Genomic DNA, 22,120 nt, shown 5'->3' on the forward strand with positions numbered 1-22,120 from the left:
TCTTGACCTTCTCAACTGTATCCAACAATTAAAACTTTTTAACAGTGTCTTTTATCAGTTTGTCAATATATTGTCACAGTCTGGATTGGAGGAAAGGAGCGAGGACTGGACTCAAGTGCACGAACAATGGGTATTTATTAAGTAATAAAAAAAAACTAAATACAAACGAAATCTACCCCCTGGGGGAAAATAAGACGGGCATCAGGGAATTCCAACTGGACTGTTGCAGGAACAAGAAACACAAGGGAACATAGACAACGAACCAGCAAAGGACTGCAAACACAAGGAGACTAAATAGGGAAGCAAACAAAAGAGGGTAACGAGGGAAGGCAGGTGGGGCAAATTAATCAATCAGGTAGGAAGATGGGAGGGGCTAGACAATCGACAGGAGAGCACATGAAACAAGGAAACACCTGACAGACCATGTGCTCACAACAAACAGGACTATAACACAAGCACATGACAAACCGGGAGTGTCAGAGCTCTGTCACCAAACCAAGATATAAACTAGACAGAAGTGAGAGTAATCTGACATATATAGCATACATTTTCAGTTCATTGCAGTAAAACTACATTTAGCTGTCCCTCATTTTGAAAAATGTAACGCCCCTTAAAAATTGACACACAAGATTATTTTTTTTTTAAACCAAATTGACATCCATTGAATTCAAGGTATATGTTTCTGCAGTTCATGCATTCCCTGGCAAGTGAACCTTTGACATTGGAGCTGCTAGCACTATGCACTACTGTTTGAGCTTCAGGGATAACTTACTGGATAATCCATTTTGGATGAGAAGTTGGACCTTTGCTACAGCATGGTGGAAAGACAAATCAATTTTCTTAATTTGTTTGAATTTTCTACATGTTTTCTTTGCAGTTTTTGTTTATTGAATGTTTATAAAAAAAAAAAAAAAAAAAGGAGATTTAAAATGGCCTCCAGACTAACTTTTGAGAACAGTAGCACTGGTGCCACTATAGCCTACCTTCAGACTGTCAGTCCAAATCCGATTTTTGTGCATATCCGATTGAAATCCAATCAGAATTAGCAAGTGTGAACTGCAACAACAACAAAAAATCACATGAAATGCGAAAACCATATGTGGTGGAAATCCTATTCAAATTGCATTTCTGGAAATCCGTTTCAGTTTGACTGCTCTGATTGGATTTCGCATGGTTTATGTGACTCTCTCGCCACGTAAAACGTAAACGTTAGACGTTGTCATAGGAAACATGCTGAAAGTCGCTGCAGAAATAAGGTTGTGTTGTTGCAAAGGTGCTGGACAAGCAGAAAATGACAGTATAAGAGATACATGTTTTGAAACTGGTGGAGATGACAGCACAGAATAAAGCCAAGCATACCAGCCTCGTATGTTTCTGCTGCTGCCTCAAAAGACGCAGTAGTCCAGCGCGCCGGCTACACGTTGTCATGGTAAATAATAAGAAAACATGTGTTTTGCATACCCCTTCATGTTGCTGTTGTTGTTTTTGCCAACGCCACGTTATTACCATAGAAACCAATGCAGATATTCCGTAAAACAAAAGAGCGGCATGGACACACAAATCGAATCTGAACAATTGCGATACACAATGTGGACGCCATTCATTTTATATCAGATTCCAATCGGATACACAAATAATCGGATTTGGACCTCAGTTTTACAAATGGTGGCATCAGCACCTGATTTTGTAGCACTGGGGGGATTTTTAATCATACATTTTATTTAATTATAAAATTACTGTGACTTCCTACTTACCTAAGTCAATAAGTGCTCCTCTGCTGCCTTCTACTGGTTATAATGGTAATTTCATGTTTTTATTTAATTTTTTATGTTCCTACATCTTTAAACTTTTAGGTTTACAAATCATCACATTTGAAATAAGATTAGATAACTCTTTATTTTACAGTGTCCTTGTTATATATGTTACATGTACTTACCATAGTAAAGACAGTAAATTATGCATTATTACATGATGCAACTAACCCTCAACCAAATCCTAATCCTACCCTAACCCTATAGTAAGTATATGTAGTTGCTTAATACTCAGTACTTAAATATATAATTACACTGTAACAATGACACCTTAAAATAAAGTGTAACCTAAGATTGAAATTGGATAATATTTATAGCTTTGAAGTGCTGGAAAATGTGTGAAGCTCTTGAAAGCCCTTGAAAAGTGCTTGAATTTCACTCTCAAAAGGTTGTACGAACCCTGAGATGAATAATGTATAAAAAAATCCTTCAACTATTTCTGCCACAATACCATGGTTACAGTTAAGGCCTCATTATACTTCTGTGTCGGACCTACGCCGGAACCTATACGCCGTAGGCAACGTGTTGGTTTTAATTTATACTTCTGCGTCGTTGACGCGCACCTTGGGATGTGAAACCCTGAGGGAGGGGTTCTGGCAGACCAATCACAGCGCTTGAGTCCGCGTAGAATTGACGCGTTGTTACATTTTTGGAGAGGTGCACGTCAGGGTACACCGAAGGGTACGCGCGCTACACACAGCCTACGACGTAGCTACGGCGGCAGCTCGACGCAGAAGTATAAATAGGCCTTTAGCGTTGCTTCATTAAATTAAAACCCCTTACCAGTCAGGGATCACTGGTGATCCCGGATTATTGTAGTTCAAAATATGTTTGAGCTTATATATCTCAATATTAATAACAGTCTGGTTAATTTTGAGTCTTGAACTATAAACTCTCAAGGGTTGGCTTTCTAAATGTATGTGTGTTATGTTTCTATTCAGAATTACTTATGAGCAGTAACCTCTTTATTTTGGGTATGTCATGTATGCAGCACTTGCCAAAATTGGGGGTGATGAGGAAGGGGTTAAAGACTTCTATAAGTTATTTGTTCATGGCACAATATTTCTCCTGGTTCCTACATCAGCGCTGTTTGATCTGATATGGTTTATAACAGAGAATTTGAATGCTTCTCACTATATCTTGCAGCGATGTTATTAATACTGCGGCAAATTCAAATGCTTTCTCACTGGATCTCCCAGCGCTGTGTAGTAATGGTGTCATCGAGAGTAAACCACTTCTGAGCTTGCGCTGCTGTCAAGTCACCTTTATTTATATAACACTTTTTACAATACAGATTGTTTCAAAGCAGCTTTACAGTGAAAACAGCTGTACAGCTGTTTTTTTTTTTTCAGCTGTACAGCAGCTCTAGAAGAAAATTGTCTTTGTCCAGCTAAAGTAAGTTCAGTGTTGATTCATTTTGGTTGTAAAAATCATTATTTATTAATTAAGTAATTTTTTTCTATACAGCAGTTTTGGAGAAAACAGTGATGTCATCATCCAGCTCAGTTCAGTTCTCATACAATGGTGTCAATGCAGTCAGATGAATAATATTGTGAATATTAAGCTGTCTATTATTACCGCAAGCTGATAATAGACTCTCTTGATAAACTCTCAAATGTGGGGCCCGGTGCGGTTGCACCTGCTGCACCGCCCTAAGGACGGCTCTGCTTATAAAGCACATATGAATGCCTTATTCTGCATGACCATATTCTACATCTCTTAATCCTAAATATAACCACTACAACAACTACCTTACTAACTAATAATAGTTTTTTGAGTCAAAAGTCATAGTTAATACTAGTGAATGTGTTCCCCAAACTAAAGTGTGACCGAAGCGAATGCTTAAAGACCTGTATCTTAATCTAATAGTGAAGCAGGAAGATTAAGACGTAATAGTGAAGCAGGAAGATTCAGACGGTTAGGCTGTGCAGTCGAATATGGTTTGAAACGTTCTCATTAATAGATCCCTCAGATATTTTTTATTTTTTATTTTTTTTTGTCTCTGGTCTCTGCCAATAATTGCATTTTTCATGTTCCCTCGCTCAGTTGGCACCTCTTGTTTTGCTCCTACCTCTCCTTTTATTTTTCTGTCATGGGGGTTGACGAGAAATATGGCCGTCTTGTGTTATTTTCAGAGACACTCAAGTTCACACCCAGCAACAAAGCATCAGTCATCATCTTCGGACAGAGAGAGAGGCTGGTGTAAAAAAGAAAAGCATGTTTGCTGTGCTGGGCTGATTCGCCCATCTGGCTGTAGAGACAGCACATGTGACGGAGATAAAAAAAAAAAAAAACGAAAATCCACCCCTGGGGACACATTCACAATGCATGTGTTTGTAGGAATGGTTTTTTCGGAGCGGTTTTGCTTTGTGTTGTACCGTGGCACGTGTGGGCTAGACATCATATCCTCGATCATCACTTAATATATGCACTGTTTACGCGTGCGATTCAGAAAAACACTTAACTTTTGCATCGCAGAGCTAATGTTAGCGTAGGATGATTCATCATATTAATGAAAAAGAATATCGATTAGCCAAGGTTTGTCTGCAGCGCTCTGGATGGGGGTCGCTAGGTTTATGTGATCCACTCATGCTTTGAGTATTTAAAGAGACTGCTGTGTTTACTGACTTGAAAACCGTGCCCCAGAGGTACACGCATCAGCTGCAGTTTGTTTGTACCAGTGGGCAGCGTGCTACTCCATTCCACCCTGTTAGCATTCAAGTACTTTTTTTTTTTTCTCCCTCTCTCTCCCTCCATCCCAGGTGGTCTACACCAATAATGAGTTCAGACTGGAGCTCTCCCGCCTGGCTGAATTGCGTGACCCCAAGGTCAACCTCCATGGCGACCTGACCTTCCGCTGCGAGGATGTCGCCGCATTAGACCCTGTCAGTTTCGACGTGCCGACCGCTTACGTAACCCTCCCACGCTGGAACACCAAGAAAACCGGCTCCGTGTCCTTTGACTTCCGAAGCACCGAGCCCAACGGCCTCTTGCTGTTCAGCCACGGGCAGCCACAAGGTTCCAAAGATCGCGCGCCGAAGGTGGACTTCTTCGCCATGGAGCTGCTAGACGGATTCCTCTACCTGCTCATGGACATGGGCTCCGGCAGCATCAAGATGAAAGTGGGGAACAAAAAGGTCAATGACGGGGAATGGTGCCACGTGGATTTCCAGAGAGAGGGCAGGAAAGGTTGGGATACTGCAAGATCAGCACACACATTATTCTCCTGTTTAAAACGGTGTTGTTAACCTGCTCCCTTTGACTAAAGCACTTTTTCATTCTGCCGGCCGAGGGTCCATCTGATATGCATACTTCACAAACTGCTAAATCACTGTACTCCATTTCTTCCACCTCTCATTACATCTCATTACTGTAAGAGCTCAACTCTTCACAGTTTTAAAGCAGCAGGGCCGGCATGGGATTTTGCAAATCCCGGGGGAAGAGGTTGAAGACCTTTCCACTTGCTGAGCTCAGGAAAAAAAGGAATAACCATGGATTGCTAATGCTAAATTAATGAAACTTCACTTAAAAGAAAGAAAAAAAGAAAACTTTTGTGGCAGCTATTGTACAGCAGCTACACTGATTTCACGAGTTACCATAATGAAAGTCTTCAGGGATCAGTTGTAGCGCCATTAATTAAATTAGTTTTAGTTAATTATTAACTAGGGTTGTCAATTTAACAGTGTATTAACTGCTACTACAAGTAACCAGGGTTATGCAGTTCATGAGTGTAAATTTGAACACCACAGGAAGATGAATTGAATGATTTATAATCCAAGTCAAATTCTATCTATCTATCTATCATTCTTTTTGTTGTTCTATCCATTTATTGTTCCGTTTAATATATCCTGTCTATTCTGTTTCACCTTCTGTTTGTCCTTCTCTGTCACTTTATCTGCCATTCTATTGATCGGTCCAACTATTTATTGTTCTGTTTGTCGTTATATCTGTTGTTCTATTTACAGTATATGTTATTCTGTCTGTCGTCCGATCTATTGTTCTGTCTCTCTATTGTTCAGTCTGTCGTTCTGTATGCCGTTCATTCAGTTTTTCGTTTCTGTCAGTCATTCTGTCAATTGTTCATTCCTTCTATTCATCGTTTTATCGTTCTCCCTGTCCATAAAATAATCAAACACCAAACAATCAAACATTTTTCAGAACTTTTAAACAAGGCTTTATCAAGCCAACATTCAAAGTTTGTCTTGACAAAATTAGCTTTTCTAGTTAAAATGTGTCTTTAAATTTCAGTTAATTTATTTGCACTTACTAGCCTGACTACGTCAGACTTCGTACTTCCGCTCAATTTCAGTTCGCTTCTGTACTCAGTCTGAGATAGCGACCTATCTCCCAGTTTTCCTCCGGCCTGAAAACAGTCGGCCAATCAACGAACAGAGGGCGGGCTGAGAGCCGTGACGTATAGACGCTGATTGTACCGTGGATGCGTAGATTTACTTCACATAATCTGCAAAAGTCGTTCACAGCCATGTTCACTCCGGTATTTCGCTCGATGGTTTTGTTTTCGCATCATACATGTGTTTACAGTGGAAGTTCTATGCGGCTAAGCAGGCGCATAACACACGTCATAACCAAACGTTATGTGATTGGCTTACGGGTAATCAATGATTGGAACCCCCCCCCCCCGCGAGAAAGAAAACACTTTTCAATTATGCCCTTCCAGAGCCCAATTATGTCCTTCCTTATGCCCTTCGAAGCAAAGCGAAGTAGCAGAGTTTGGTATTACCAGACTATGCACTTACATCCAAATTCAAAAATGTTTGCTTCCTCAATTCAAATCGAGGAACTGAATTGTACGGGAAAGGCACTGTAAATTCAATTCTGAATTATGCACAACCTTGCAGGCAACATTCAGCAAATGATTTTGTGACAATTTACAGTTTAATCAACATATCATGTAACCAATAAATTTTTTCTATTTTTCTAAATCAATTGACAGTCCTATTATTAAAAATAGGACTAAAATGGCTCTAAACATTGATGTGTATAGGTTCACAAGCAGATGAGCACTGATCTTTATTAAATCTTCATTTCCGGTCTCCTAGGCTCCATCTCCGTTAACGGCCGTAGCATGCCCTTCTCCACCAACGAGGGCAGTGAGATCCTCGATCTCGATGGCGAAATGTATCTGGGGGGTCTGCCGGAGGACAGCGGCGGTCTTCCTCTCCCGCCAGAGGTGTGGACCGCCCGCCTCAGGCTAGGCTTTGTGGGTTGTGTGCGGGACCTCTTCGTAGACGGGCGCAGCAAAGACCTGCGGCGGTTGGCGGAGCTTCAGAGCGTTCCGGGTGTCAGCAGCTTCTGTACGAGGGAGACGCATCGGAGGTGCAGCTCGGAGCCCTGTGCCCACGGGAGCCGCTGCCGCGAGGGCTGGAACCGCCATGTCTGCGACTGCACTGGAACTGGATATCTGGGTGCCAACTGTGAGATGGGTGAGGAAAGTAGGGCTTAAAGCAGTAGGGAAGGAGGATTAAACATTGGATTACTTCTCACCGATGAGAGCATTCTCATAAAGAAGTGCAAGGCTTCAGTGCTTCACACATATATTTTATATTGAGATATAGCTGCACTTCAGCTCTATTCATCAGATCCCACCTGCCTAGACCTTTGTTTGCTGTTGCGGTGTCATTTCTAACTCTCTCCTGCCCTCTGCTGTCTGTCACTAAGAATTACAATGTGACCACCCAATGTCCACCACAGACATGTTACTTGTGACTCAGCAAAGGTGCACATACACTTCAAACGATATTTGAGTAGTTATGAGTGGCAAATAATGTAATTGTTATACTAATATAAGGAAATTATTAGCATGTAGCATTTCTAGCTAGTGACGGACCAAATGGCCAAGTGAATTAACAGAAATTATTATGGCTTTATTTTATTACTTGTGTGGCCTGGTTTCACAGACAGGGCTTAGATTAAGCCAGGATTAGGGCTTAGATCAAGCCAGGATTAGGGCTTAGATCAATTAGGACATTTAAGTAGATTTTATGAATATGCATAAAAAAAATAAAAAAAATACTGGTGTGCATCTTGAGACAAAACAATGGCAGTGACATTTTAAGATATGTCGGTGCAAGTTGCTTTCAGTTAAAACAGCTCAAACATGCATTTCAGTCTGGGACTAAGCATATAAGACTTGTCTATGAAACCGTGGGTATTGAACACATAATAATTATACAAATACTACTACTACTACTACTACTACTACTACTGATAATAATAATAAAATATGTACAGTATATATTTTTTACATTTAATTTGTGTTTAATTTAAGTTTTTTATACATTTTTACTAATTAAAATTATAATTTAATATTAATATGACCAATTAATATGTAAACTTATTATTTTTATGGAGTAGGTGTGTAACGAATCCCCTTATGTCACGATTCGATACTGAACTCAATATTATTGCGATACTCCAAGACATGGTAAAAGGTTAACAAAAATGTTTTGTTGATTAAAATGCTAAATTTGATATTACATTGTGGGTGTAAATGAATAGGCTTGAACTTGGTACTGATAACCCAATGCACAGGACAATTGGTGACACCAGAACAAAAATATTCATGATTCTGTTGCTGAAAATACAGAATTATTTTAGACAAATATGCTTGCACTCTGTTACTGACTAGATATGTTAAAAGTGGCCAATATTATTTTAAATATAAGACATTTGGCATTATCAGGGCACACAAATATTCCTCTATTGCATTATTATACATTATATTCAACATTATATAGTAGTTTAATGTAGTACTGACACTAAAACTCTGAAAACTTGAATTTGTTTCTCACGGTAATTTTTATTTTGGGTGAGCTATCCACGATACATCGTCACTATCCATGATACATATTGTTGCATTTTTGTATTGCGATATATTGTGACACGATATATTTTCACATCCCTATTATGGAGTTACATTTGTAGTTTTGTTGTTGTTTTTATTTAAAACTACTGTATATAAAATATGTATTAAAAATAAATAAATATGTGGCTATATTTAACAAATGTGAACTATTGTCCCAACTGGGTCAGCAGAAAAGATCCTTATTTTTGAGACCTGTGTTCTCTGATTTACTCTCTCAGAGTCCGCAGTGCTGAGTTATGACGGCAGCATGTTTCTGAAGATCCTGATGCCCCACGCCGTTCACACTGAGGCTGAGGACGTGTCTCTGCGCTTCATGTCACAGAGGGCTTACGGTCTGCTCATGGCCACCACCTCCAAAGAGTCCGCCGACACCCTGCGCCTGGAGCTGGACGGGGGAAGGGTCAGACTCACCGTCAACCTAGGTAACCTTTCACCGCTGACCTCTGAATGCGAGGCACTCGTAGAACAAGTCTGGACTCGCTCCCAGAATGCATTTCACTCTCATTCCTTCATCTTTCTCTCTCTCTCTCTCTCTCTCTCTCTCTCTCTCTCTCTCTCATCCTCTCTCGCCTTTGCAGCCTTCAATGGCTATCTTTTCTGCAGCTTTCAGAGCAGACAGCCAGAGAGACCAACCCATGTAGTTTTTTTCTTTAGAAGACACATTGAGACATACTAGGGGAGACAGAGGGGAAATTATATAATTTTCAATTTCCCTACATTTTTCTAACTGCTATCTTAGGGTACAAAAAACATTTGATCATAATATTGAAATATATATATATATAAATACAATTAACTTTAATATTAAACCCCTATGTATCAAAGAAGAGTACATCTCAAAGCAATAATATGATTACTTTAATACTTATTATCATATTTAATTATATTATCCCATTAATAACTCCATTAATAATAAAAAAGGGTATTTATTAAAAAAAATATAGTGTATTTTTATTTTTAATATAAAAATAGTGTGATAACCTGATTAGACAATAATTCTCTAATCGATAGTCTTGAACTAGATACTTAAAGATTGTTAAAGATTCAGACTTTTAATTCAGTCATGTAGTTTTTATTTTATACAGTATCTAGAATAATATTTGTCCATTAACCTCACAGCCATGATGAAATATTGCATTATTGCGTATGTATGTATGTATGTATGTATGTATGTATGTATGTAGGTATGTATGTATGTATATGTATATATATGTATGTGTATATATATATATATATATATATATATATATATATATATATATATATATATATGTATATGTATGTATGTATGTATGTATGTATGTATGTGTGTGTGTGTGTATAATATATATTTGTATATGTAAGGAAATTCTTGTACTTTAAAATCAAAATATGAAAAGTAAAACAATCACACTTCCTTTTTTCAAGCAGAAAGAGAACTTTACCGATCACACGTTTGAAAAAGTCTTAGCAGTCTAGCTTGATTGTGATGGAAGAAATGTAATTGCCCCCTGATCTCCCCAACCATAAGAACCATATTGTAATTCTTCTAAAGTCTCTCACTGTCCTCTCAGCTCAGACTCAGACTGGAACTGTCTGTAATCTTCTGTACAAACAGACACAGTCCACTGGAGAGTCGAGTCTGAGCTAGTGTTTCTGTCTTAGAGCAGCGTGACAGTGAGACAGGTCCCTGGCTGTCTGTGGTCACTCTTCTGTAGCGGTTGACAGCTTGAGAGTTCGCCACAGCCAAGAGTGCTCGCACTATTCAATAGGAGCAATTATTCTCTGTTATTATCTGTCTTTAGTCATATAATCATCCGACTCAATGTTTGCACGTTTTTTTCGTTTTCTTTCTTTCTTTCTTTCTTTCTTTCTTTCTTTCTTTCTTTCTTTCTTTCTTTCTTTCTTTCTTTCTTTCTTTCTTTCTTTCTTTCTTTCTTTCTTTCTTTCTTTCTTTCTTTCTTTCTTTCTTTCTTTTTTTTTTTTATGGAGAATTGGACATTTGGCCTGCAAAGATTATTCGTAAATACTTTATCTTAACAATACCACTTAATATAACAAACTTCAAATTATATTATCAGAGATTCTTCTTTAAAACAAATCTTTAAAGAGATCAAGTCTAGGTGGGTTCACAATGATTTTTGTGCTGCTGTAAAATTGATATGAATATTGTGATGATTTTAATGTTCTTTTTATTGATCCTTAAGTTTTCTAATGAGTCTGCCATTCAAATAATTTTGATTCCTCTCTTGGTTCTTTACTTAATTTAAACTTCAGATGCAAAAATGGCATTAGATTTGCTAAATTAGATTGATTTCTGTGAATATATTCAATATGGCCATGATTCATCAAATTCATTATCAGATTTAGCAATTTGAGCAATTGAGTCGTCATTCAAAGATGTATTAAGATATTTGATTTGAAAGTGTATGTAGGTAATACTGCATTCAAAAGTATGTGGTACATTTTTTTCTTTTCTTTTTTTTGAAATAAATAAATTAGTACTTTAGTTTAGCTGAGATGCATTTAATTGATCAAATGGGATCGTAAAGTCATTTATAATGCCACAAAATATTTCTATTTCAGATTAATGTTGTTTCTTTTTATCAAAGTATCCTAAAATATTTATCACAGTTTTCACTAAAATATTAATCAGCTCAACTGTATTCAATATTAAAGGTATAGCGGAGGATGTTTTACTTCCTGGTGGGTAACCTACAGTATACTATTGGTCCTCCTAATTGTCAATCATTCTGGTGAATCAATCAAACTTTTCAAAAAGTGGAGAGGGCGGGTCTTATCTAAAATTTGGAAAGATCCTCCGCTATACCTTTAAATAAGAATAAATGTTTTTTTGACCACCAAATCAACATATTAGTAGGATTTCTAAATGATCATGTGACACTAAAGACCGGAAATTCAACTTTGCCATCACATGAATAAATAACATTTTAAAATATATTACAATAGAAAACCGCCATTTTAAATTGTAATAATATTTCACATTACTGTTTTTACTCTATTTTTCATTAATAAAAAATGCTGTCTTGGTGGGCTTAACATAAAAAAAAAATAAGTAAAAAAACATAAATAAATAAATAAATAAATAAATAAAAAACTTACCAACCCCAAACTTTTGAACAGTAGTGTAACATATTGGTTCATGAAATTGAAAAGTAATATAATTTTTGTTCATTTATTGAATCCTTTTAGGTCGATTTTTAGCAAGCTTTTACCATGTATACAATATTCAGCTATTTTTCCATCCTCTGATTTATAAATATAAAAACCAGCCTTTTCAGAGAAAGCATATTGAGATATATATCAAAAGGCTGAAAATATTGCACTGTATATGGTTTAGCTCATAGATGACCTGTTTTTTACACAAAGCAAGAGCTCTTGGCTGATGGTGCAGACTGCCCTTGCCTACAGTCATACTGGCACCACCCACATACAGGAAGGAGACAAAGCACAGGCTAAATACAATGTTTTGTGTGTGTATACAGTAAACTGTAAATTGCCAGGTGATTCTCAAATGTGCTGTCTCTCGTCCCGTTTGTGGGGTGTGGGCCCTTGTAGAGAGGGCCATTCTGACTCTCACCTTGTCCCCGGATGGTTGACTCTGTGCAAAAATTGTTTATATGTCTGCAGATTGAACCTTGAAGGATGTGGTTTTGAATTTTAGTTCCTTTTCCTTTAAATCTCACCATCTCACTCTCTTTCCCACCAGATTGTATCGGGATAGACTGTAACCTTAGTAAGTGATTCTTTTATCTGCAATGCTATTTTTGTCTCTTTCTCTCTCTCTCTCATGCTCAGCCCCAATTCATCCAAAGTTTCTTCTCCTCCCTCGTAATCCTGTCTTCCTGCACCGTTAACAGATTTTCTTTTGAACATGTTCCCAGTTGGCATCCCTCTCTCTTTCTCTCACTCTTTCCCTCTCTTGCGTTCCCTCAATCTCAATCTCTTTTGTTACGCAAAATTTGCCGATTTGCTGCGGTGTTTGAAATTAAGCATAACCATCTCAACAGTTTCCATTTCAACACCATATGTTTCTCACTGCTCCAGTCTGTTTCATGTCCCTGTGGGACTCTTTTACATAAGGAAAATACGATAATAAACCATTTAATAAAAGAAGAAATCTTCATTTGCCAAATCAGGCGTGAGGTTGAACATTGCCTGTATTTGAGCAGTGTTACATCCATGTGTTGGGAAACGGTGCAATCATCAGTATTTAGCAGTGCAGTGATTCTGAAGGTAAGTAGTGTGAATGTTATGTTCAGTATGAGACCAAAGGACTGTGTGTATGTGTATGTGTAAGTGTATGTGTAAGTGTAAGTGTAAGTGTATGTGTATGTGTATTTGTGTGTGTATGTGTATGTATGTGTATGTGTGTTTAGCTAGATTGGAAACAAATTTGTCTGCAGAAGTTAGCTAAATCTGACAAAAACTTTTAGGGATGTCCTCATTTGGAAAACAATTAACTAAAATAGTTTTATATTCTAATAATTATTTACATTTTTAAGAGTAGAGTTAAGGTTTAGGTTTGTCAGTAGTATTGTTTATAATTATTAAACTACTCACTGGAATGCTTTTATTAAATTGAGTGGATCTATCTATCATGTATATTGTTTCATTTCGGTTTAGTGATTCTACTTGCAGATTAGCTCACAGTTTGCCATGAATTTTTTTTTTTTTCTAAATATATGCTACCATTCAAAGTTTGGTGTTGGACATTTTTTTAATATAGATTTTTGAAAGAAGTCTCTTATGTTTATCTAGGATGCATTTATTTTTTAAAAAAAATACAGTAAAAAGTAACATTGTAATACATTACTACAATGTATGAAACTTTTTGATTTATTTTCACAGTAATTTCTTACTGTGACGGCAAAGCTGAATTTTCAGCATCATTACTCCAGTCTTGTCACATGATCCTTCAGACATTATTCTAATATGCTAATTTGATGTACATTTATTATTATTATCAATGTTGAAAAAAGTTAAGTGCTACTTAATCGCAATTAAAATATTTTGTAACATTATAAATATATTTACTGTCACTTTTGATCATCCTCGAGTGCATCCTTGCTGAATAAACGCATTAGTTTCTTTTTAAAAAAGTCTTACTGACCCCAAATTTTAAATGGTTGTGTGTGTATATATTTGGTAAATAGCTGGGTAAGATAATGTATAAAAGTATAATATCAGCTAATTGTGGTAAATTTTTTATTCACTTGGTTTTATACAGTATAAGCAGTAGTATGTCCTCATTTAAATAACTGAGTAAAAATATGTGTTATTGGATATGTTTTGTTTTCGGTTTCATGATTGTAAAAAAAATAAAATACGCGGCTACAGTATGTGACCTCATCCTCTTTTTCCTTTGTTTGAGGATTAAAGCTTTTTCCATTTGCTTAAGAAATTCTAGACTACGAAATTTCATGCCACATACAGTATTTTCATGTAAATTATGCCTCTAATTGTGAGATTTGTCTCTCTAGTACTTCATTAGTCATGAGGTAGTAGGTGTTTGTGCTTCAGGACACGGTTCCCAAAAAAGCATGAAAATCTTTTGCATAATGAACATTTTTAAGTTCACCATTCAAATGCGTCATCAAAGATCGTTCATTCAACTGTGATAATGACTCAACAAATATGGATTTGTGGAATGCTTTTCATTATAAATGTTATAATAATTCCAATGAAAAACAGATGTATCAGAGCATGATGCGTCATGTGCTCATTTAAATGAACTGTAGAGGCATTACGCACGACATTTAAGCAGTAAGTAGGCCCACACAGAATCTGCACCCACTGTTCATAAAGATCTACACATTCGGAAATATTTGGATACTTAGGTTATGTTTTTAGGTATCAATTACACAATATTCAACAGAATATTACATATTTCCCCAAGTTAAGCTCATTTGACAGTAGTATAATGTGGTGTAATGATGACTTCCTCAAACTATTTTGTCCCTTCTTTTCTTTGAAAAAGCAAAAATCCGAGTTATTCACTGGAGCGTTTACGCTGGACGTGAATGGAGAACATTTTTAAACATTAAAATTCCCAGTGTTTCAACAATACTGTTGATATACTGTTGATAGCCACAAGATGTAAACAATGAGTTAACATGATTTTAATGCAAAAATATTTAAATATGTATGCAGTTTTAACGCCTAAAACCATCAAGCAATCATAAAATAATGAGAATGTTACAGCTCAAATAAATGCTTTTATAATATAATAAGCTTCACGTTTCTGCTTATAAATCCTCCCAACAAGGGCCCTTTTTATTTTCATTGCAAGTGCCTCAACTATGAAAATAAAGTGCAAACAACACATTTAAATTATATATTATATGTATTGTAAGATTTGGCTGTTACTGTATTCTAGCACTAGTGAAGTGCTGTATTGACCATCCAGGACTGGAACTTTCCTGTTCTAATTAACATATCATGAATTCATTCTCAGTTTCCACCACCAGGTGGCAACAAACACCATCTATTACAGCATCAGATTTAGTCTCAAGCAAGTGCTTTTTGAAGGACTGAATCTACAAATCATCCCTTTTTAGGGAAGGTAACATCCTTATCAAAAATGTTACAAACTACGTTAAACGCATTTGATGACACATATTACGTTTTATGGCACTCCCGCTATTTAGGAGCCGATTTATCGCGCATAATGCTCATGGGATGATGAATCTCTGCTTGGTCATATGTGGATAAGTACATTCATAATCAGGCGAGCATGACCATTTGATATGTTAACCTGTGAAAGTGTTTCACAGTCCCCTATACACTTTCAATATTAACTTGATGGGTATGTCAAACATATTTAGACTGATGGAAGTTTTAATGACAGTAAAATGTTAATTGACTTTTAAATAGACAGAAATGCTGGTAGTTAAAGTAAATTATACCCAATTAGGGCCCTCTGCCATCTGTTAGAAGTCTTTTTTTTTCTCCTCACCATGATGTGCATTTTAAACAGTTTAGCACGTCATACGAAGCAGATTCAGATGACGTTACCATGCAGAAATCCCTGATTAATGTTAAGTTAACATTAGGTTTTGATGGATATTTGACCCTTTCCAACGCATGAAGCTATTCATCAAAGTTTGATATGAAGATCTGCATTGTATCCAACATTTCTTGATATCTAGCACTGTTCTAACTCGTATTTGCTTACAGTCAAAGGTTGTATTTGCGCTCGAATCCTTTATGCTGTCGCAGTTTCATCCGTAATGCTGAGCAACACAAGGCCGAGCCGAATCGACGCGTGCGCTCTTAGATTTAAAAGCAGGGATGGGCAACGATTTAAATTTAATTAACAAGCTGCCAGAAGGTGTAGAAAGGCAACTCCCCCTCGCTCTGCCTCCTGCTCGCTTATTCTGGAGGTTTTTTTTCAGTGCTGGAAGAGCTAATTAGAGGGTGATATGACATCGACACATTCCGATGCAAAGAGTGTCACACGTACCTGATCATTAGGAGTTTTACTCGCAGGTATGGACAGTACTGCATCTATAGTGCGCCTTTGAGCTCCAAACAGATTGCCTACCAGATTAAAACAGATGTTTTGCTTAAACGAAGTCATCCGTGGAAGATTGATCAGATTCCGAGTGCTACAACACCCCTGCAAATAGGCTGACGTTGTTCCTCGGAGGGTCTGTTGACTCCAACAGAGCCAATTAGAGTAGCCAGCAGTGCAGTCTAAGGGGCTTTGAAGCGCCATGAAGACTGAGGCAGCTGCATCGGCCTGACCCATTTTTCCACGCACACCCCAGGCACCTCTGAGCCCACGCCAACCCGGACCGCAGTGGCCTGGCAGCAGGCTCAAAACCACTACTTTAGTATATTATCTGCAAACTTTCACTGCTGCCGATTGGTTTCGTGTCGGTGGTTGGACTCTTGAGGGTCTGAGATGGATTTGGTGTGTGTGTACTGTCACTTTAAACCTGTGTGCAGTTGTGTTCCTCGGCCATAAAACTCCTGAGCCTGTTAGGATTATACACATACCCAGGGCCAATTCAATTTCATTTCAATTCAGTTTAGTATAATGCGTTTGTCTCCTGTTACACACTAATGCTCAGGCATCACCAGTCACTCTGTGTTATAATGAGCAGAACTGTTTTCAATAGTTTTTTTTGAAGCAATATTTAAAGACACCGAATCAATGTGGTTTGTATTTATAAGTGACAAATTTAAATGAAAAACAAAGAGCATATTTACTAAGTCAATAGCAGAGCTGAACTGGAAACTGCAAATGAAAAAAATGAAAATGTGCTTTTAACAATCACACATAGTGTAGTTGTGAATGTTATCAGTGTTGCGTGTAACTCATTACTAAGTGATTATTTACTGTAATTTAAAGGGATAGTTCACTTTGAAATTAAATTTTGGTATGTTTTAGCTTACCTCAAGGGCATCCAAGATGTAGGTGTCTTTTTTTCCGCAGTAGTTTCAATTTTGATATTTTTAGGTCAAACCGTTCTTGTCTGTCAGTCATATAATGAAGTTAAATATCGCTGAAATATTTCCTCATTCATATTTAATTTTTTTAGCTCAACAGGGTGACTAAGAAAATAAAATTGACCAGCCATGTCTTCCTGTTAAATAAAATATGAGGTAACCAAATTCCCTTAATTATCCATCATAATGAGTAAAACCAAAGAATATAGTTCTGATGTGCAGAAAAAGCTTCACAAAATAGAAAGTGACTGTAAGAAAATAGCTAAAGCATTGAAAATTCTCATTTCCACCATCAGGGCAATAATTAAGTTAAATCAACTAAAGATCTGCCTGGAAGAGGACGTGTGTCTATATTGTCTTAATGCACGGTGAGAAGGAGAGTTTGAGTTGCCAAAGACCCTCCAAGGATCACAGCTGGAGAATTGCAGAAAATAGTTGAGTCTTGGGGTCAAAAAGCCAAAAAAAATAAATCAATAAATCAAACGGCACCTACACCACCACAATTTATATGAGATTTCAAGAAAAAATCCTCTGCTCTCATCTAAAAACAATCTCCAGCATATTCAGTTGTCAGACACGACTGGAACTTTAAACAGGACAGGTTCTATGGTCAGATGAAACACACACAAAAAGAGCTTTTTGGCAGCAAAAGCACCATATGGATTTGGTGCAAACAGGGGCAAAAAGTACCCTATGTGTACAATTTAAATATACTACTGGAACATTAATGTTGTGGGCCTGTTTTTTGTTTTTTTGTTTTCTGCTGGAGGTCCTGAACTTCTTGTGGAATCATCATGGATTCTGTCAAATACCAACAGATAAAACATCTAAAACCTGACAGCCTCTGCTAGAAATCTTATAATGGGTTGGAAACAAACATCAAAATCAACACAGAAATGTGTCACTGAGCACAAAATGAAGCTTCTGCCATGACCATCCCAGTCCTCTAAACTGAACCCTATAGAAAATGAGTGGGCTGAACTGAAGAGAAGAAGCGCTAACATGGATTCTGTATGGAGGAATGCTCTCTGATCTCTTGTCAGGTGTTCTCCAAACTCATCAGGCATTATAGGAGAAAACTCAGAGCTGTTATCTTGGCAAAAGGAGGTTGCAAAAAGCATTTAATAAAAGGGTGCCAATAATTATGGCCAATGTGTATTAGAGAAAAACATTATTACATAAAGAGATTTTCTCCCCATTTTCAATTGTTCAATGAAAGGTTAGATTTTTGTGAATATATCAAAAGGATAAACAATGCAGATTTTATTTCATAGCCGCCTTTGATCATATTTACCTAGGATGCCAATAATTCTGACATTGGGTCTCATTCACTAATAATTGGGTGGATTATTTCGTATTTGTACGCACATGAGAAGAAAAATCTTCGCCAAATTCACAACACATTCGTACACACATGAATTTAGTTTTTTCGTTCTTAAATATACGCACATTTCACATACAACTTTGTATGTTGTGCTTAGTGAATGAGACCCATTGACTGTATAACAAGTTTAGATGGAAAGGATCTTAAGCTGACTTGCTGAAGACGTTACTGTAGCTTTACCCATTAATAGACACAAACTTTTGTGAAAATAAATTCCAGCACAGCTTTACAACAACCCATAATGAAATGACCCTTCACAGTAGATAATGCTTTACAATGAACTCTATTTGAGAGCTACAAATGGGAATTTATCTGTTCAATAAAATACCGTACTCGCCTGTTGAGTCATAAAAACACCATCTCTGCTTTTACAATATTTAAAATCCCTCAGTTCTCGCCATCGCTGACAAGCCAAGCCAATTCTGATTCTCTTTTTGCCAGAAGACTCTTCTCTGATCGGCGTTATTTTTTAAAACGGGTGATTACCTAGAGGTTCGAGATATGAACCTTTCTCACTTATTGTGACAACTAATCTATGAAGTTAGTTACATAGTTTACCTTTAAACAGCTGAATATTAGCATAATCTATTTTTTAATCTTATTATAAAGGCGGTGATATATACTTACATCTATCTCATATTAAATATTTGAAATACTCCTACCCTTATCCTAAACAAGTGCACCAATTGCCATCTCAGCTGTAGTCTATCATTTAAATTGAATTTAACTCTAAACAAGTTTAAAACATACTGGGAATGTCATTAAAGCCTTTTTTTTTCCACAAAATTATAGGACATTAAATTCATATTTGTATAAAGAAAAGCAAGGTTGTTTTCTCTGAGGAGGCAAAGGAGGCAATAATGCTTTTTCACAAGAATCAGATTTTACGTCAGCACAGTGAAACGTTTTCACGCGGTGTGCGATCATGCACAAACATCACCAAACAGACACGCAGAATGGCAAAACTAACTGAATTATAAGCGCCATCATTTAGAATTAAACAAACTAGTTTATGATGACCTGAAGCTAATTCAAAAGATGAATACATTGCTGGGTCTTCATGTAGTTGTGAAATGTTTGCACTTTGCAGAGTAAAGCACAATATTGTGAATATTGTTTTATTCTATTTTTGATCAAATGCAGCTCTGGTTAGCATAAGAAACTAATTACATAAACATTACAAAATCTCACAGAGTATTTGCAGCACATGTGTTTTCTATTTGCATGTGTTTTCTTCAGTCGCAGTGCATTGAGCTTGCTTGGTCACCTTACATATCTGTATTGACCAGCATTTCAATACTGGTTCTGTAAAGAATACATTATATATATACCCCACATAGGCTCACAGAAAGTATTAGAAGAACAGCATATGCGCGCGTCACGGTTCTCCTTAAGGAGCGTCTCGGTGCGTATGTTTTGTGTGGGCGCGTGGTTGTGTGAAATGTAAATCAGTGTGTTTGCTTGTATGCTCGTGAGTGTCAGTATGCTTGTCTGCACTCTATAGAAACGTTTGAGTTAGGAGATATGTCCTGTCAGTTCACTCTGAGTACGTGTTTGTATTTGTGCGTGTGTGTGAGTGAGAGCACCAGGCCTGTGAGGTAGACTGTGCTGTATTGATAAGACGGGAAGCTTGCAGCGGTGTGTGACTTTGGCCCTGTCTCTTTGCAGGTAAAGGACCGGAGACTCTGTTCGCAGGGCATAAGCTGAATGACAATGAGTGGCACTCTGTGAAGGTGGTGCGCCGTGGGAAGAGCCTGCAGCTTTCTGTTGACAATGTGACCGTGGAGGGTGAGCGGAAGACCTCACACACACTGTATATGGACACATGGACAATTATCACAGTTATAATAGAGTCGAGATTCAAACTTAATATGCCTGTGTACACTACATTCAAAAGTTTGGGGTCAGTAAAAACTTTTTTAAGGAATTTAATAGTTTTATTCATGCATTAAATTGATAAAAAAAATTACATTTAAAGACATTTGTAACATTAAAAATGATTTAAATTAAAAATAAATGCTGTTCTTTTGAAATTTTTATTTAAAGAATCCTGAAAGTTATTATTTATAATACTTTTTTTGCATCAATGCTACATTAAATTGTTCTTTTGAATTTTTTATTTGTCAAAGAATCCTTGTAGAGATTCCTTTTCAAAGTTTCCACAATATTACTAAGCAGCACAATAGTTTTCAATCTTGATGGTAATAATAAGTAATGTTTCTTGGACACCAAATCAGCATATTAGAATGATTTCTGAAGGATCATTTGATACTGAAGACGGCAGCAATGGCTGATGAAAATTCAATGTTGCCATCAGAGGAATAAATGACAGTACATTTAAAATATATTATAACAGGTTTTTTTGTTGATTTATTCTATTTTTGATTAAACGCAGCCCTGGTGAGCATAAGAAACTTCTTTCATAAACATTAAAAAATCTCACTGACCCCAAACTTTTGAATGGTGTATATACAAGATAATATGAACATGAAATTTAAAAAGGAAAACATTTCGGACTGAAATTAAACTTTTTAAAGTGAACGCAAACATGCTTACTGTATCCTAACCAGGTGTGATCCATTAAAGTAACGATCGCTCTTTTTCTCCAGCTTAGGGCTGGGTGGCCCCGCCTACTGTGAAACTATGAAATCTAATTGGTCTAAATTCTTGCACCTCATTGTGAATTCTAATGTTTCCAATTTGTGTATGAATCATTCAGATTGCTTTTGTGAACCAAATGATCCAATCCACTGCCAAAGTGTGACTCGAAAGAATAGTTTGTTTGCAAATTGCTACTCATTTTATGAACAATTCAATATTCTCAGTGAATAATGACTTGAATTTCAGTATGTTTCTTATAGGAAGTTATCTTCACGGATTTTCACATTCAGTATACATTGGCTTGCTTGACTTGCTGCATCATACCTAGTTTGGACAGCATGTTATCCATTCTTCGTTGTGGTGAAAACTGAAAGATTATATATAGAACAGTTTTTCAGGTTAAAATTCATCTTGCACATTGCAAGTTCAGCGTTACAGCACATCCAACTCTGAATTGAACATCAAAAGCTGTACTTGCCTTGGGATGGGCTCAGGCAGCACGCCATTCCCTAATATCTTCAGTTCCCAGACCTGACTAATCGAGCGTGTTTGGTTCCGCCACAGGCCAGATGAGCGGAGCACACACGCAGCTGGAGTTCCACCACATAGAGACGGGCATCATGACCGAGCGGCGATTTATCTCAGTCATGCCTTCCAACTTCATCGGCCACCTGCAGGGCCTCACTTTCAATGGCATGCCGTACCTAGACCAGTGCAAGAATGGTGATATCTCCTACTGCGAGCTCAACGCCCGCTTCGGCATGCGCCGCATCGTGGCCGACCCGGTCAGCTTTCGGAATCGAGGCAGCTATGTGGGGCTGTCCACCCTGCAGGCTTACGCCTCCATGCACCTCTTCTTCCAGTTCAAGACCACCAGCCCCGATGGTCTGATGCTGTTTAACTCTGGAGACGGCAGTGACTTTATCGTGATTGAGCTTGTGAAGGGGTGAGTGGGTGAAGAAAAAGAAGTTTATTGTATTC

At 37.3% G+C, this 22,120-nt stretch overlaps 1 protein-coding gene across 2 annotated transcripts in view; it reads left to right on the plus strand.

The window, feature by feature from the left end:
• The window catches only part of nrxn2a (neurexin 2a), a 390,641-nt gene that overhangs the window by 157,697 nt on the left and 210,824 nt on the right, over nt 1-22,120 (plus strand). For both annotated transcript variants that reach the window (XM_082141011.1, XM_082141009.1), the window contains 6 exons: nt 4,574-5,000; nt 6,872-7,255; nt 8,916-9,119; nt 12,407-12,433; nt 20,207-20,326; nt 21,704-22,085. In XM_082141011.1, the coding sequence (XP_081997137.1) occupies nt 4,574-5,000; nt 6,872-7,255; nt 8,916-9,119; nt 12,407-12,433; nt 20,207-20,326; nt 21,704-22,085 (1,544 nt within the window). The remainder of the gene's footprint in view (nt 1-4,573; nt 5,001-6,871; nt 7,256-8,915; nt 9,120-12,406; nt 12,434-20,206; nt 20,327-21,703; nt 22,086-22,120) is intronic.

This window comes from Leuciscus leuciscus, assembly GCF_965113295.1.
Source record: "Leuciscus leuciscus genome assembly, chromosome: 16".
NCBI lineage: Eukaryota > Metazoa > Chordata > Actinopteri > Cypriniformes > Leuciscidae > Leuciscus > Leuciscus leuciscus.